The sequence below is a fragment of the Copadichromis virginalis genome, linkage group LG15 (assembly GCF_057382275.1).
Source record: "Copadichromis virginalis isolate Kocher_CV1m ecotype Utaka linkage group LG15, C_Virginalis_male_GT1.1, whole genome shotgun sequence".
Classification (NCBI taxonomy): Eukaryota; Metazoa; Chordata; class Actinopteri; order Cichliformes; family Cichlidae; genus Copadichromis; species Copadichromis virginalis.
In genome coordinates this window covers 6299987-6316201 of record NC_140632.1, presented here as the reverse complement: position 1 = coordinate 6316201, position 16215 = coordinate 6299987, and the positions used below count along the sequence as shown (strand labels likewise).

At 39.2% G+C, this 16215-nt stretch overlaps 1 protein-coding gene across 1 annotated transcript; it reads left to right on the top strand.

The window, feature by feature from the left end:
* Positions 1-8011: 8011 nt before the first annotated feature.
* Positions 8012-15870, top strand: tmem244 (transmembrane protein 244). The gene is made up of 6 exons (XM_085433493.1): positions 8012-8104; positions 11037-11122; positions 11244-11320; positions 14614-14739; positions 15022-15066; positions 15276-15870. The coding sequence occupies exons 1-6, from the start codon at positions 8012-8014 to the stop codon at positions 15371-15373; spliced, it is 525 nt and encodes a 174-aa protein (XP_085289619.1). The 3' UTR covers positions 15374-15870.
* The last annotated feature ends 345 nt before the right edge of the window (positions 15871-16215 follow it).

Sequence of the window (16215 nt, the reverse complement as noted above, 5' to 3'; positions counted from 1 at the left end):
GACCCTTACATACCATCTTTACCCCAATCCATCTCATGCCAATAACAAGTGTAAATGACTAATTATTATGTAATTATTATGTAATTAATGATTGATCAATATTATTTACTCCCTCTTGATCGCAAAATTTTTGTATTATTTTATGAGCTACTGATTGGTGGGTTTGTTCTTATACCCAGAGCCTTGAATACTGCTGAATAGTCAAAGCTGGTAGTATCCCAGGTACTCACACCGTGTCTTTAGTGCCAGTTGTAAGAACAGCATTGCTCCAAGCTCATCTCTTCTTAACCCAAAACACAATCCTTTCCTAATCCCAACTTTCACAAAATAGTTTGGCGGTTAAACTAAGAGCCATCAAAGCAAAAGTAAACAATAAAAAGTGGAGCAAAACAGGACACAAACTGCTGTCTAAGAGTTCACAGTATTTAAGCCACCAACAGTTTACACAAGAAAAGTGCTACATCAGTACCTGACATGTCTACTGTGCTTAAAAGTTTTACATTTTTAAAGTCTTTTTATACTTCTATATTTTGCTTCTAAGGAGCAGAATTGCTTGTAGTCTTGAGCAATAGCTCTCCAGGCTTTCTGAAAATGTACCGACCATTGTTGTTTTTTTAAAAAACATTTTTATATTTATCTTTAGGCATTAAAAAAAGAATGCCAATGATAACTCAGTTTGACAGACAAAGAGTATTTTTTGAACCTACAAAGGAATTTTCAATGCACTATTAGCCAGAAATGTGTGCAATTAATCTTCAGAACATTTGAAGAAATTGCACAACTGAAGGAGAAATTACAAAGGAACTGGGCATTGCATCAGTAGCTACAAGTGTTATGGATCCAAATTTAAAATTTGTGGTACAAATGATAGTTGGTATGTATGGAGGAGGTCAGGGTAGAAGTTCAACACTAAGTGTTCAACACTGGAGGCTCTGTCATGGTTTGGGGATCTTTTTTAAATTGGTGGAATTATGACTGCAGAAAAGTACCATCAGGTTTTGATCCACCATGCAATACCATCTGGAAAACATCTTCATTTTTCACGACTACAGGGATCATGGTCACACTGCTAATGTAGTGAAAAGCATACCTGATAGAAAAACCCACAATCCGGTTGTTCAGTGATGACGCGACGAATCCTACTTCCGGGTCTAAAGTAGTCTGCGTTTAATATGGCTTTTGTGTTGTTAACATGTTTAATGTTATGTATTTTCTTCTATTTGATCTCAAAAAGCTCCTAAAACAGTCAGTGATCACTGTTGACCTCCCTCGGCTTTATTTACCGCTAATCATTTATTTAAGCTCAGTTTTTAAAACCTTAGGGTGTAACTACAGCCCAGCCCATGCAGCAGTATATGAATGACTAACCTCGTATTGTGGATGGATTATCTCAGTTGTTCTCCTGGCTGAAGTTTGGTCCTTTTACAGCATCCTGCCATGCGATTACATTTGTTCCTGACCACCGAGAACACTCACGGTAACTTTTATCGAGTGGAAAAAAAAGTTAGCTTGTTTATATTATGCTAACGTAGCTGTGTCGCTAGCGGTCACGCAGCACATCATTATATACCAGCTAGCCCAACTTCAGTAACCCTACAAACGTTACTGCTGTTTAGTTTTCTGTCTTCATTTATGCTGGAAGTGATAACAGAGCTGTACGTTTTAATTTGTTTCCAAAACCCCGCAGTCAGGACATGCTATATTGTATTTAGATAGAAGCTAGCGAGCTAACTCCCTGCTAACTTCTAACTCCGTTAAATGTCATAAATTCCGTTTTCATGGATGCCTGGATGTTAAACTCAATTGTTACACCTGGTAGAGCAGAACGCTGATCATTTTATTAAAGATGAAAGACTTTAGACAGTTTTTCAACTCTCAGTAATGCCACAGTGATCGTTTGATATATGGACCTGCAGCGGAGTTTAGACCCAGACACGGCTAGTGACGTCAGACTGAACAACCGGATAGAAGATAATCGGTCATGGATTGGCTTCCCCGGAGCCTGGACCTCATTATTATTGAAGCAGTGTGGGACAGACAATGAAACAAAAGGGAGTCAACATCCAAATAAGGGCTCTGAAGTTCCTTCAGGAAGCCTGGAGAACTATTTCTGGAGGCTACTTAAAGAAATGACAAGTAATCTGCGTAAGAGAGTTCAGGCTGTGTTGAAGAATAAAGGTTATCATACCAAATACTGACTTTGAAGCTTATTAGAATATAAATCTTTTTTTCTTTATATATTATATTTTAGTGTGTTTTTACCTATTTCAGTAATTTGCTCCATCTATTTCACATTTCACAGTAACATCCCGACAGTCTTTGTAAACTGTTTGTTAACCAGTCAGTAAACATTATTGTTTAGTTGCTTATTAGCCGTAAAAAGTTTAAACAGGGCCCAGTTAACCATAAATTCACTAATTATGAACGACAGCTCATAGCATTTTCTTGAGCCACATGCACATACACCCTCCCAGTGACAGACGTGGCCTATTTAAATCCTCAAACACGCAGCTTTGCAGCTTTTTCTGATTTTTTGTGGAAACATCTGGATCCTATAACATACCAAAAACTCTCATCTGGAAATACAAACCGATACATGCTCCAGGCGATATCCACAGTTATCCATGAAGGTGGTCAGTCAGTTGCTCTGTTTACATTTCATAACGGACTGAAAGGAAAACATACTGTAGAGGGGCGGGCGAGAACCAGAATAAGATGTGGGGAGAGCGTGGGAGTTAGAGGGGAAAAACAAAGCCTTACATTGTTTACCGGTACACTTCTTGTTTACAAGCCCTCTTGAGATTATGTGATTTACAAAATGTGTTGACTTTTTGGTGTTACACTTATTGTAAGCAGCTGTGGACGAGAGTCTGCAGCTAAATAATTAATGGGAAAATGTAATTGAGAGGAGATTTGGAAAAAGGGGGTGGAGAGAAAATGTTGATGAAGGAGAGGTAGAGGGAAGAAGAGAAAGAAAGACAGCAGAGAATTTTTCAAATTCCTTTCACTGTTTATCATTTCAAATGAGGATATTTGCAAGGATGAAATAAAGACTGACAGACAGCGAGGGAGCTGGAAGCCAGAGGACAGTATTCACAGATCATTTCACATGCCATGATTGGAGGATTGGCTAAAGGAGAAAGAAACAAGCTGACGAATGATTTAAAGCAGCCACTAATGATTTTTTCCCCATTATTGACTGATCATTTGTTCATGCTTTCCTCTCTTTCCTCCTGCTGCGTGTTTATCTTAAACAAATTAAGATGCAAACCACGTCTGTGTGTCGTTATGTGCTATTCAGACACTCAGCATGGATAGTACAGCCTCTCAGCTCCCACATAGAGCATATTGACATGTAGGTCAATGAGCCCAAGTGAGCTCATGAGTATCCCTCCCTATTGGTCTGTTTTGAAATGATTTTCAGAGACCTTAAAAACAGAGCGGGACAAAAAGCTGAGACGCAGCATGTTCATCTCTGCTCCTCGGTGGATGCAGCACAGATTGTTTAAGCTCACTCGTGTGGTGTAAACAGTCCCTTTGGTTGCAGGAGCACGCTGCTGAACTGAGTCATCGCTCCCATTTTTCACACTCGTATCATATCAGGTCTGGAGCTGCTGTTTCATTTGTTATGACTGGATCGCAAGCAAAGGCGACCAGCTTTACGGTTTGTTACATTTTGTAAGAGAACATCCTGTTGTTTGCCTTTTGAGGTTTTAGTTTTAGTGCCGGCTTAATAATTCATAATGCCTTGAAATGCATCTAAAATGCCGTTGGGCTTCAAAGGTTTTACTGTGCTTATGTCACCACTGATAGCCTGAGCTGAGTTGGGTTGAAACACAGATTCATTGTCACATGTTTTAATTTGTTATATATTTCCCTGACCTGTGAGCTTGGTAGGCTGGCGACTTGTCCAGGGTGGACCTGGCCTTTCACCCTATGGCAGCTGGGATAGCTTCTATCCCTTCCTAACAGCCCTGAGCTGGATAAGCAGTTAAGAAAATGGATGAATGAATTGCTATTGAGGCTTTCTGAAAGTCAAAGACAAGTTTTAACTCATGCCAATGATGCTTTTGTCTCTCACACAGTGCAACAAGTGATACACTGTCAAAATGAATAGATCAACTTGATAGATATTCTCATTGACTTCTCAGCTGAGGGTTAGATTAAGATGACTGACAGCTACCTCAATTCTTCTCCAAGGCATAGAAATAACTGATAAAAGTAATAATGTCTCTATAATTAAGACTTCAGCAGTAGATCCTTTCATTTGTGTAAGTCAAAAGGTGATGCCTGCTTGATTGCATTAAGTCCCCTCTTTATTGTGCTCGCCAAGTTATATGTGAACAATTTTTGTGTGAAAAAGGTCATATAAAAGAAAAGCAAAGGGTAAACGTAAAGAATAAGAAATGCTTCGTCACTCATCCAACTGACTTCTTCAGTCTCAGCTGACTGCAGGTTTGCCCAACCTTTAAACAGTACATTTGCATAATGACAGAAACCAGCTCCATTGCAGAGAGAAACGTGCAATTTCACCCAATGTGGCCAGTTTGTATATGGAAGATGTGGAAAACAGGGCTCTGTTATCATATCTTGGAAGACCACTGAGCCTTTGGTTGAGGTTTGTAGATAACTCGGTGGACAAACACATCACGTTCATCGGGGAGGATATTAAAAATGACAGGCTAGCCTTCTTAGACTGTGAGATTTCCATCAGTAATCTGGAACATTTAAAAGTTGATGTGTAGCGTAAAACAGCACATACGGATCAGTATTTAAGGTTTGACTCTCATTATCCACTTGGAGCACAAACTGAGAGCGAACACCATCCACACAGATACAGCGACCAGGGAAGCAGAAAAACATATCAAGAAGGCCCTGAGTAAATGTGATTATCCCAGCTGGGCATTTATTAACGTTGGGAAGGCACCTAAAGAAAGCCCCAGGCAATTCAGGAGAGAAGAAGGACAACTGCTGCCTGAGCGAAAACCTTTAGTGATCCCTTATATGTCAGGAGTATTGGAACAGCTGAGATGCATATTCTTTGTAGAACAGAGCCTCTGTGGCTTTTAAACCCCCCAAAATTGGTCTACCCTGAGGATCCAGTTCTCCGACGCAAACAGAGTAATAAGGTGTACGCTGCTAAGTGCCAGGAGGACTCCCGTGATTTATACATCAAGGAAACCAAGCAACCTCCGGCGAAGCAAATGGCACAACGGAGAAGAACTAACTTGTCAGGTCAAGACTTGGCAGTCTATTTATACCTACAGGCCAGTGGCTACTCTTTCAATCACGAGGATGTACAGATCCTGCACAGGGAGGAATGCTGGTTTAAGCAGAGAGTCAAGGAGGCATATCTGTGTGAAAATGGAACAACCATGTCTGAACCAAGAGGAGGGCACATGAGGAGACGTCTAAATCATTCCCCAACTCTCTGTGAGCAGTACCCGTGGCCATTGGTCATTACATTTTGGTTATTAAGGATCATGAAACTGACCTCATTATTAGTGAATGGTGCTGGTTTCAGTGATCAAGCAGATGCACTGTTTATGAAGTTGGAGAAAAGAGACTGATGAGTGACAAAACTTGTTCTACTGAAAGTGTTACATCCAGGTGAATAGAATCAACTTTCTGTGACAGTAAAACAACATCCACATGAATACCAGGTTCATGTTTGCTTACTATTTATCTTCAACATAACCTGTAACCATTTCTTCTCTATGTAAAGACTTCACAGAGACATATGATTTAGAGGGAGAAGTCACTCACCAGATCAGCCACCTTCTTCAGATGCTTTACAGTGCTGTTCTGATGTTCACATAAACATTATAAGGATTTTGAGCAGTTAACCAGGTTCAGGATAGGCACTGTGATTGGTCTGTGGCAAACCAAAACATACTCTCCAGTCTGTGATGTATTGTGTGTTGTGACAGCTTTCTGCTACAGCCAGCATTCAGACTGTCAGCAGCTTGTGCTACACTGCATCTTCTGTGAAATATCAGCACGCAGGCCAGCCTTCTCTTCCCAAAGGCATCCATTAGCCTTGGACACTAATGACCTTGATGACTGTTCACCAGTCTTTCCTTAGATCACCTTTTATAGGTACTAAATATCACTTCACACTCCGCAAGACAAGTTTTGAAGATGCTCCAACCCAGTGGTTAAGCCATCACAATGTGGCCCCTGTTGAATCGATCGTATTGTTATGCTTGAGCATTTTTTCCTGCTTTCAACACATCAGTTTCGAGAACTGACTGTTCTCTTGCTGTGTTATATATCCCCACCACTTGACAGGTGCCACTGATGCAAGATAATCAATGTCATTTAATCACTGCGTCAGTGGTTTTAATGCTGTTGCTAACTGGTGAAAGCAACATGTAAATAATGTGTTAACTGGTAAGCTTTAGCTTTGTTGGCAGGTAGATTGTTATCTCCCTCCTCATTCTAAACATTCTAAACAAAGCTGGCTTCATATTTAGCATGCGTGCCATTTGTCATTCACTGAAATGTTCTGCCAGGAAGCAAAATGGTGTGTTTTTGCAAAATGACAGATTGTTCTTTTAATCCCAGCTGCTTTTACTTTTAGCCCTCATTACAGCAGTTACAAACATACAATCATCCAAACACCTTAACTTCAAGGTAAAATACAGTCACACATTCAGTTCCCATCCTGCTGATTTCTGAATGTTTAGCAGAGAAGCACAGACGAGTGTGAGAAGTTTCCTGAGAGCTTCAGAGTAATAAAATGTACCAGCACACAAACCGCTTGCAGAGGGACAGCTAGTTATGACGCCCACCTTACTCTTCATGCAACCCCCCCTCCTACTCCCCTGCTCACCATCACCATGGTTACAATGATGCAGGTTACCGTGGCAGCCAAGTCAACTCCACACTCCACACAAAGGCGCACGTGCATGTGCTTTACCGCTCACTCAAAGGGGGATACGCATGTTGTGACGATGAGGAGTTGAATATAGTTTCCTGCGTAATTTCTGGAGGATACGAGGACATGGAGCTGCTGTCATTTCTCTGTCTCCTGTCTGACACTCTCGCTTCTGTTCATGACAGATGATGGATGGTCAGCAGCTGGCAGCCCCCAGTCCCCCCTCCAGATTTTCCCAATCTGTTCTTTTTTTTCTTTTTCTTCTCTACGCCAAAAATAGACACGTAGAAAAACAATTTGTGACACACACAGCAGAAATATATACATATGAATGGTCAGCATCTTATCTGTTGCTGCCAGACCCTTGCATGCGCCTCTTATCATCTCTTCCAGTGTGTGCGTGTGTGTGCGTGTGTGTTGGTTAAGTTCATTTGAGGCTATGCTGCCACCCAGTGTTCACATTACAAACTGCAGAATAAAAGTTTTAATATTCTCCCCAACCTCCACCCCCGAAAAATGAATTCAAGGATGATTTACACATTTAGACTGAGCAAGAGTAACTCATTCAAAACAGGTGTTGTTTAACGGTTATATTTATATTATATTATAAAGACCCAACAATATTAGAAAGAAAAAAATCACACGACCCTCTATGAGCAAGCACTCGGCGACCGTGGGAAAGAAAAACTCCCTTTTAACAGGAAGAAACCTCTGACCAGACCAGTCTCAGGGAGAGGCAACCAGTCATTTTCATCAGTGATTTTATTATTCAGTGAACCGTTTTGCCTTTATAATGTAAGGGCATTATAATTTTAACAGACATAAAAAAATAACGAAAGCCTGTGAGTGATAAACTAAATTAAGTTTACTACACTGTCACATAAATTTTTGTCCGTAGCACTTCCTGAAGTCTGAAAATCAACATCCTTCATCTAACTTACGTGTAAGTGTTCAAAGCTATACTGACTACATGTATATGTTTGTCTTCATCCGCTTTGGGATTGATTCAGTCTTCTTAGTAGTAATCTCATTTCTTCTAATCCAGCCCTCCTTCCTTTCTTCCCTCAACATGCTCTCACACACACTCGGATATACACATGCTGCCTCTCTCATGTAGACCAGCAACCATTCATGTTGTTGGACTACTGCTGTCGCTGCTGTGGAGTCACGCTCATAAAACGCCATGGACCCATCTCCCTCAAAACTACACCCAGTGATACCTGGGTAAGGACACACTCTGGTACTGTATGTAGAAAATGGTTAGAATACAGTTAGACTACTGTATGTGGAGGGTCAAAATGTTTAGCCAACTTGGTAATAATTTTCTTACTGAAAATTACAATTACTGACAATCATTTGAATTATAGCACCTCATTACACACATAATTAACATTTAGCTAGCAGTGGTTTTGTATAATGTCATATTTTCTAATCCATAAGTGTATGTGGCACTGCACATCTGGTTGTAGGCTTGCATTCCTAGAAATCAAAGCTAATTTCCAGGTCATGCTTTTAAAACATAATCTGTAATCAGGAGATGGCAATAAGATGGCAAACAGACAGCTAGCCAAAGTGTTTAGTTGTGTCTGATGGTATTAGCATGAGCTCAGCTACTTTAATGGTTTTGGACAGACTCACACTGTGATCCAAACTGTTGAAATATACAGTGAGAAGTAATCATAGACGGTATCTAAGGTCTAAACATCCCAGTGAGCTCAGAATATATTGTGAAATGCAATCGAGAAATACTGGAAGATGAGAAAAGTAAAGTAGTCATATATTAAACTGTTAAGCATTTTTCCATTTTTGTGCTGATGTAAAAACTGCTAACACTATCTTACAGTCCTGTGCAAAAGTCTTGAGCCACACCTCTTTTCTTTATAGTCTGCTTCCAAGAAGTTAGTTACTTTTAATTTTTGTTTTTAAAGTGTTGTTGAGCAATAGCTCTCCAGGTCTTTCAAAGTCTGTCTTTGGACATTGGCTGCCTTTCATTTTCAGTCAAGTAATTGCACCTGTCAGCTGGATATTTTTCTTTTTGTTTGTTTGTTTTTGTTGAGCCAGTTAAGACCTTATGAGCTATGAATCATTCAAGCAAAAAAAAAAAAAACAGGACTTGAGAGATGCATCTGGCCCTTCAGTTGATCCATCTACTGTTTACTAAAGCCTCATCAGAGATGATCTCAGTGGAAGTGGGGGCATAATAATCTCTCACACACTGCCAGTGCTGTTAAAGCATATGAATGGAAAAACACACACTATCAGTCATGGATTGCCCTCCCTAGAGCCCAGACCTCAACTTTATTGAAGCATTGTGGCATCACTGTAACAGTCATATTGACTTACAGCTTCATTAGAATTGTACAATTGCTATTTTTGCCTTATATACTATATTTCAATTTCTTTTTGCACTTTTCAATAAATTGCTGAACCAATATCCCAATTTCTTGGCAAAATATAAGTAAATGAGGGGTGGCACGAGACTTTTGTACAGAACAGTATATGCCTGAGGTGCCTATTTACATGTTTTTTAGAGAGTTAGCTTAGTAATCGTAAGAGAAATTACAGCAAATGTCTTACATTTTATATATTAAAACATCAGTCTGCCAGTCACAGAAACAAAATGTTTCCAATGTCTTGTCCAAGGGAGACCTGAGAAAATGAAAACACATCACACAAGAACACGATCAGAACAGAGAAACAGTCGTACAACAATAAACAAAGAAATAATAACTGAATTGAGAAAATGTTGGAAGAGTTATAAAAAATCATCAGATACTGAAGCTGTCGGAGCTTGTTTGCAGCTCATTCTATTTGAGCGGTGCGCAGTACCTGAAAGCAGTTCTTCTAACATTAGTGTACACATGGAGAATATATGAGGCTTATTAAACTGTGTGGTGTAATTACTAGATTTAAATGAGAAAAGAGATCTGAGGTAATGAACAACATAAGAGTTTCATTCTGGATATAGAAAGAGAGTGCATATTTACAATCAGGGGCAGAATGAAATATAGAGAAAGATCAAACTGAAAGTAAGAGCAGTATGACATTGATGAAGAAAATAGGAATTTTCTTTGTATCTGCCAGATTACTAAATGTGGATGAACTCAGCAGTAGGTACAGCTGTATGCTGGTATTATGAAATGCACCACTGCTCACTCGATTTTGATTGATTTATTACTAGTGAATGAAAAACCCTACTCAAATCCCAGATTCTTGGCATTATCGCTAGAGTTTGAGTTTCTAACATTCTTAGGTAGGATGTTCCAGAGTTTGGGGGCATAAACTGCAAAAAGCTGCACTTTTCTCTGTCGGAAATACTGGATATCTAACATTTATCATTGGTGATGAAGAAATGAGTCAAAAAAAACACATGAGCAGCTTGACTCGTCATCATGTATCCTGTTACCTTCGAAACCAGAAGTGCCTGTTTATTTTACCCGAAAGTGCAGTGAAAGTTGTTATTCATCTTATTTGCAGACGTTTGACTTGTCACAACAATAACTAATAAGATTAACGATGACCCCATTCCATTAAAGTATGCCAGCAAGCCAGTGAGCCATTGTGCTGGCACCTGCACACCTGACTGGAATGGAACCAGCTTTTAATGTAATTAGTTTTACCTGTGTCTGACAAGCCAAACTGTCAGCCCTGAGGGGTGTTATCAGCCCTCCTAGGGTGTTATATAACTGATTTTCTGAAAAGGTTGCAGTCAGTCATCTATAAAAGGATGCCTTAGGGAGCACTCATTGACTGTCTGCTGTCAGGAGTTTTCTGGGTCACGTAAGAAGAAGATGGAGGAGAGGAGCAGTGATTTTCTGTCAGCTTCAGGAGCCAAGCAATATATCAGATAACCCGTGTCTTTTCCGGTAAACATCTCCAGATGAGTTTTCTCAGAAAAATGTGAAAATAAAGCCATAACGCTTGATATTTCTGTCCTGCCCTCTCTGTCATAAACAGTTAGAAATGAGGCAAAAATGCTGCCAGTAAGGTGCAGCATTATAAATAAGTAGTATTTCATCACAGAATCTTAGTTACTGTTTGTTCTTTATGCTCCTTCAGAAAGAGATTTTTTTCAGGACAGGAAACTTGGACTACAGCAGGTTTTATAGCTTCTTCATTAGCTTTAATGGTTTAGTCTTCCTTCTCCTCTCTTCAGGTTGTTCTGCAGAATCTGTTGATGTGCATGGTGTGCTTCTACTCTCTCTACTACATCGCGGTCAGTCTCTGCATTGGACTGCTCAGGTAAACTCAGACTCACACGATAATGAGACCCAGTGGGATAAGAGAGACAGATAAGCAGGTTGCAATAGACTTGTTATTGTTCGTGCTCACGTCATTATCTTTTCTTGCTTCATGTCTTCAGGGTTCATGAAATCAACAGCTTGTTGGCTCCATTCGACTACACCGCGCAACCGTCATGGCAGAACCCCAAATACCTGGGTGAGTTACAGTTGTGAAGTAAAACTAGAGGAGCACATCATTTTCATGACCTCTGTTACTTACATTCTGCTGTATTTCAGAGGCCAGTATTTTACAAAATGCTGAATTTATTCAGCTCTGAGGTTATCAGTTACTTTTAAGGTTAAATCCAAAACATATGAGACATATGCTGTCCTCCTCCACAGTGAGTACCTTTAGTCCAATAGTTACACATTTCGTGGTAATAGATTACTTCTATTTCCATTTAACTATAAAGCTAAAATATAGGGTTTTCTTTGTTTTGTTTTTTTACAGAAAGAGATGTAAATGACTATGATAGGTAGCCTTTAAGTGTTTTTAGTGCATTAAAGCCTGAATGGAAATCAGAAAAACTTTAATAACCCCTGCGGGGGAACTGCTTCATAACAGTTGCTCAAGACTGTAGAAATTGTAAAATTATACTACTTCATCAGAAAGAGGAGGAACTGTGTAACTTGACAGCCACAAGAAGGAAGCAAGGACGTCCTGTGACGTTCAGTGCTGCAGTGAGTCATGTTTAGTATATAATTCTCCTCTGAGACATTGCAGCATTCATCGAAAGACAGAAGCTACAGTCATTCGTTTTTACACAGAATTATCTTGGAATTACACACTATTTAAAATGACTTGTGCTGTATACAGTATAATTTAGCTCCTTTCCAGTTTTTCAGAAGCTAAAAATGAAATAAATAAATATGTTTTCATTCAAAATAAAACACATTGACCATATTTTGATTATATGATCTAGAAGAAAAAGTTGTGTGTTCCATCTGTTCTCACAATTGTCTGACTTCAAAGACCCACTGTGGCAACCGCTTGTGAAGAAGCGGGCACCTCCGATTTAATTACTGCATATAATGCGCACATAACTGAGAACTTGGGACAAGGAAACTGTTAAATTTGAGGGACACGTGGATTCTTGTGTTTAAATATATATATAAAGGGCTTGAGCCTATCACAGCTGTCATAGGGCGAGCGCACCCTGGATAGACTGCAAGTCTATCACACAGCTAACACAGAGAGACAGATAACTATTCTCACTCACATTCAGGCCTACGGGCTCTTTCTTTCGTTCTTTCTTTCTTTTAGAATTATTAAAATTTAAAAAAAACAAACAAAAACAAACAAACACAGGAAACTGAAATAAAAAATTCCCAACATAATGATCTATAAACCCAAACAAAAAGGTGAGCAGAAAGAAGCAGTGGATCATCCAGTCCTGCCCCTAAGTTTGCATATAATCTCTTAATCAAAATGGTAACAATATACATATCTACATACAAATGCATACATACATAAACACATACATAAATACATACTTACACACCTATACATATCCATATGCACATGCATAAATGCACACAAGTCTGTCACTCTACAGATAATAATAATAATAATAATGCTTTATTGATCCCCATGGGGAAATTACTTGTTTTTCTCTGCATTTGACCCATTCACTCAGTGAAGCAGTGGGCAGCCCACTAAGCAGGCGCCCGGGGAGCAGTGTGTAGGGACGGTGCCTTGCTCAGGGGTACCTCAGGGTAGCCGTTAAGTGGATTCGAACCGCCGACCTTCCGATCATGGGGCGACCACTTTACCTACTGAGCTATCATATTAAATAGTTTGGGACCCAATACTGAACCTTGTGGGACACCACAGGTAAAATATTCAAGCACACAGACTTGACTGACCAATTTGTACAAATTGCTGTCTGTCATCAAGATAACTTTTTAACCAGCTGTTTTTGGCCCCTCTCACATCATATCTTTCCATTTTTTGTAACAATATTTTATTGTCAATTGTATCAAAAGCCTCTTACAGGTCAATAAATATCCCCACTGCATATTTTTTTATTATGTATATGTTCGGTAATATTTTACACTAACTCCATCATTACCATAGATGTTGATCTAGTTGTTCTGAGTGATAAATCACATATATATGTAATTGGACACATAATTTCATGAATTACTTTCTTCAGTATAGTCATATCAATGTCATCACTATCTGTTGAAAATTATTTTTTTACATTTCTATAATCTCTCTTTCTTGTATAATCTCTGCAACTTTCAGAAGTATTGAATTTGGACTTTCTAGTCCACAGTTCTCACCTACATTGTTCTATAGACTCTGTCATGTTGTCAACAAACTTTGGACTGTTGGACAAAGTGAGAGTACCCAGAGAGAACCCACGCAGACACTGGGTGAACATGCAAACTCCACACAGAAAGACTCCGGGCAGATGGTAGATTGAAGCTCAAGATAGTAAAGCAGGAAAATTCTGAAATCAGAATAATGCAACCCTTTTTTCTCTCATGTCCTTTTTGCATATTTAGGTTGTTAAGGATGAAACTTGACCCATGAACACAGTGAAAGAACTCCTCGTGTTTCTCTTATTATTCTCCAAATAATCAAGGTTATTTTTCCTAAATGGGCTTACTTAGGAGAGAAAGGTCAGCTTCAAATAAGATGATTTATTTCTCATTAATCCAAGAAAAGACTGCTGTGAACTTTAAGTCTCAAGCTTGCAGCTCAAAGAGGAAAGTAAACAGGTCGCGGTGTACTGTGTTGTTCCAGTCCTGCTCAAAAATGGGAATTACTCATAAAATCTGGTAAAGTAATCTATGATCCAGGACACCACTGCAGTAACCTACATAGGAGTCATCTTTTTTAAAGGTGTTGGAGAAATCAGAGAATATGAATCTGATAGTGTACCCTGGTATGTATGTGTGTGTGTGTTTTGCAAGCAGTTAGCCTTCATGATGTGTGAACTAAGAGGCTACCAGACTGCAATCGCTGAGTTGCTGGCATTGGGATGGGCCCTCGTGGTATCGGAACAGGGACCTTCTCCAGACATGTCTCCGGAGGTGGTGGCAGCATTGCTAGTTAATGCAAGGCGATGTGCCAAATCTTCCAAATAAACATTTAAGCCTGTTGGCCCTCTTGATGTCCCCATCTAGCATTTGACTGCTGGGCCTGCAGCCAGCGATCATCCTCATGCCTCTCCGGACATCCCTGGTGTCACTGCGCTGCAGCCCTGGCTCCAGCTTCATCCTGTCAGGCCTCTGATTTTCATTGGTTGTTGTTTCTGGAATCTCCTGACCTGAACAAAAGATTGAAGGGCTCCTACTCAGTATCAGGAGTGCTGTCTGAAAATGTCATTTTATAGTGGCTCAGCATTATCACAGTCGCATGTGACTGGACATAGCAGTTTATTGTTAAAGCAAAAGCAGCTCTGTAAGGTGATGTGCCACTTTTTTGCTTTCTTCCTGCAGTCGGAGTAATTTCCACAGAAGTGACCTATATTTTGGGAGGACTGGTGTTTGCCTGGATTGTGGAGGAGTGGGTTTGGGACTATGCCATAACTGTCACACTTCTCCACATTGCAATGACTGTAGCAGGTATATACACACACACGCACGCAGAAACACAAAGTGGATCAATTGAGCGGAACAGCTGATAGGATTGGAGGCCTGGTTATGTAACTGGATATAGAGGCTGCAGCTCAGCGTATAAACCCACGGACACTATTTCATTTGAATGTTCACTGCTAAACTGGAATCAGTTTATCCAAGCATAAAGCTTGCATATTTATCTTTTTCCCCGAGGTCACAGTCAGTATTCATTAGTTTGATAGTAATTGTTGTCACAAAATTTAAATTGTATTCTGGTGTGTTTTGCAGTCATGTCAGACTTCCCTTCAGCTGAGCACTGGTGGATGGCTCTGGGTAAGATTTGTACTCCTTCATTGTTCTGTCCGTGCCTCTGTCTGACTCCAATCTCATTTGCAGAAGACAAAAAAATATCCACTTTGTTTTTCAAGCTTCCAATCTATTTCAAGATATTACATTTCTTCTATCTAGACATACTATAGCTCACTTACATCATGCCTGCAGATTCAGCTGCTCTTGCAGTCCTTTAACTCTTCTCTCCACAGGTACAGGCCTGGTGATGATGATATTTGGAGGACAGCTAATGGCCTACAAATTTTTCAGAAGCAACTTTGTCTATCCGGCTGAACTGCAGAATTTTTGATGAAAATGAAGCATTTCACTGCAGACAGTGTTATTACTGGTATCAGCAACTAAAGTATGTCAATAAAGTTATTTATACTGTACATATTCTAAAGAGAACCACAAGACTGACTTTGTTTCCTTACCAGCTTAGTTCAGTTCAAGTAATAGTCTGATCCCACTTTGTACAAATGGCCTACTTTTGTCAATTTAACATCTTTTTTTTTTACCTTTTCTGTACAGTTTATTATATTTCAGTTTTGTATTATTTGTTTACACACTTAAAACTTTAAACATAAGCTTAAAGCAACAGATGTTAAAGTTGGAAAAACTGTGAATTATATACTACCTGTAATCTATTGACTGATATGTGTGCATAGATAGTTTTTGTCTTTTTTTTTAAATTATCATTATTTCTTATGTTAGTGTAAGCTTCAGAATTTGTTACATATATTCACATATAATTTGTTGCTCAACGGTGGCCACACAGTTTTGTCTAAATAAACTCAGTGCACATCTACACAAAAATAACTTTAATGTTTGTTATATTTACAATATTTAAAATCTGTTTGGAATTTGAATTAAAAGTTTTATGAACAAGGACATTTTTATTGTTTCTTTTTTCTTTTTTTTTTTATCTGTGTGTCTCTATTTTCCAGTCTGTCTTTTTTTTTATATATATCAACGGGCAGTTAAAGTAGGATGACGATTTCTGTCTGTTAAAACAACACAGACCCCAGTTTCAAAATAGTCAATAGTTCAAAAGGCTCGTTAAGGGCGGAATTTGCAGACTGATGATGATACAGTGCTCTTCCCAAATAAACTGAATTTATAGGCTAAAAGTTTCAGTATTGGGATTGGTAA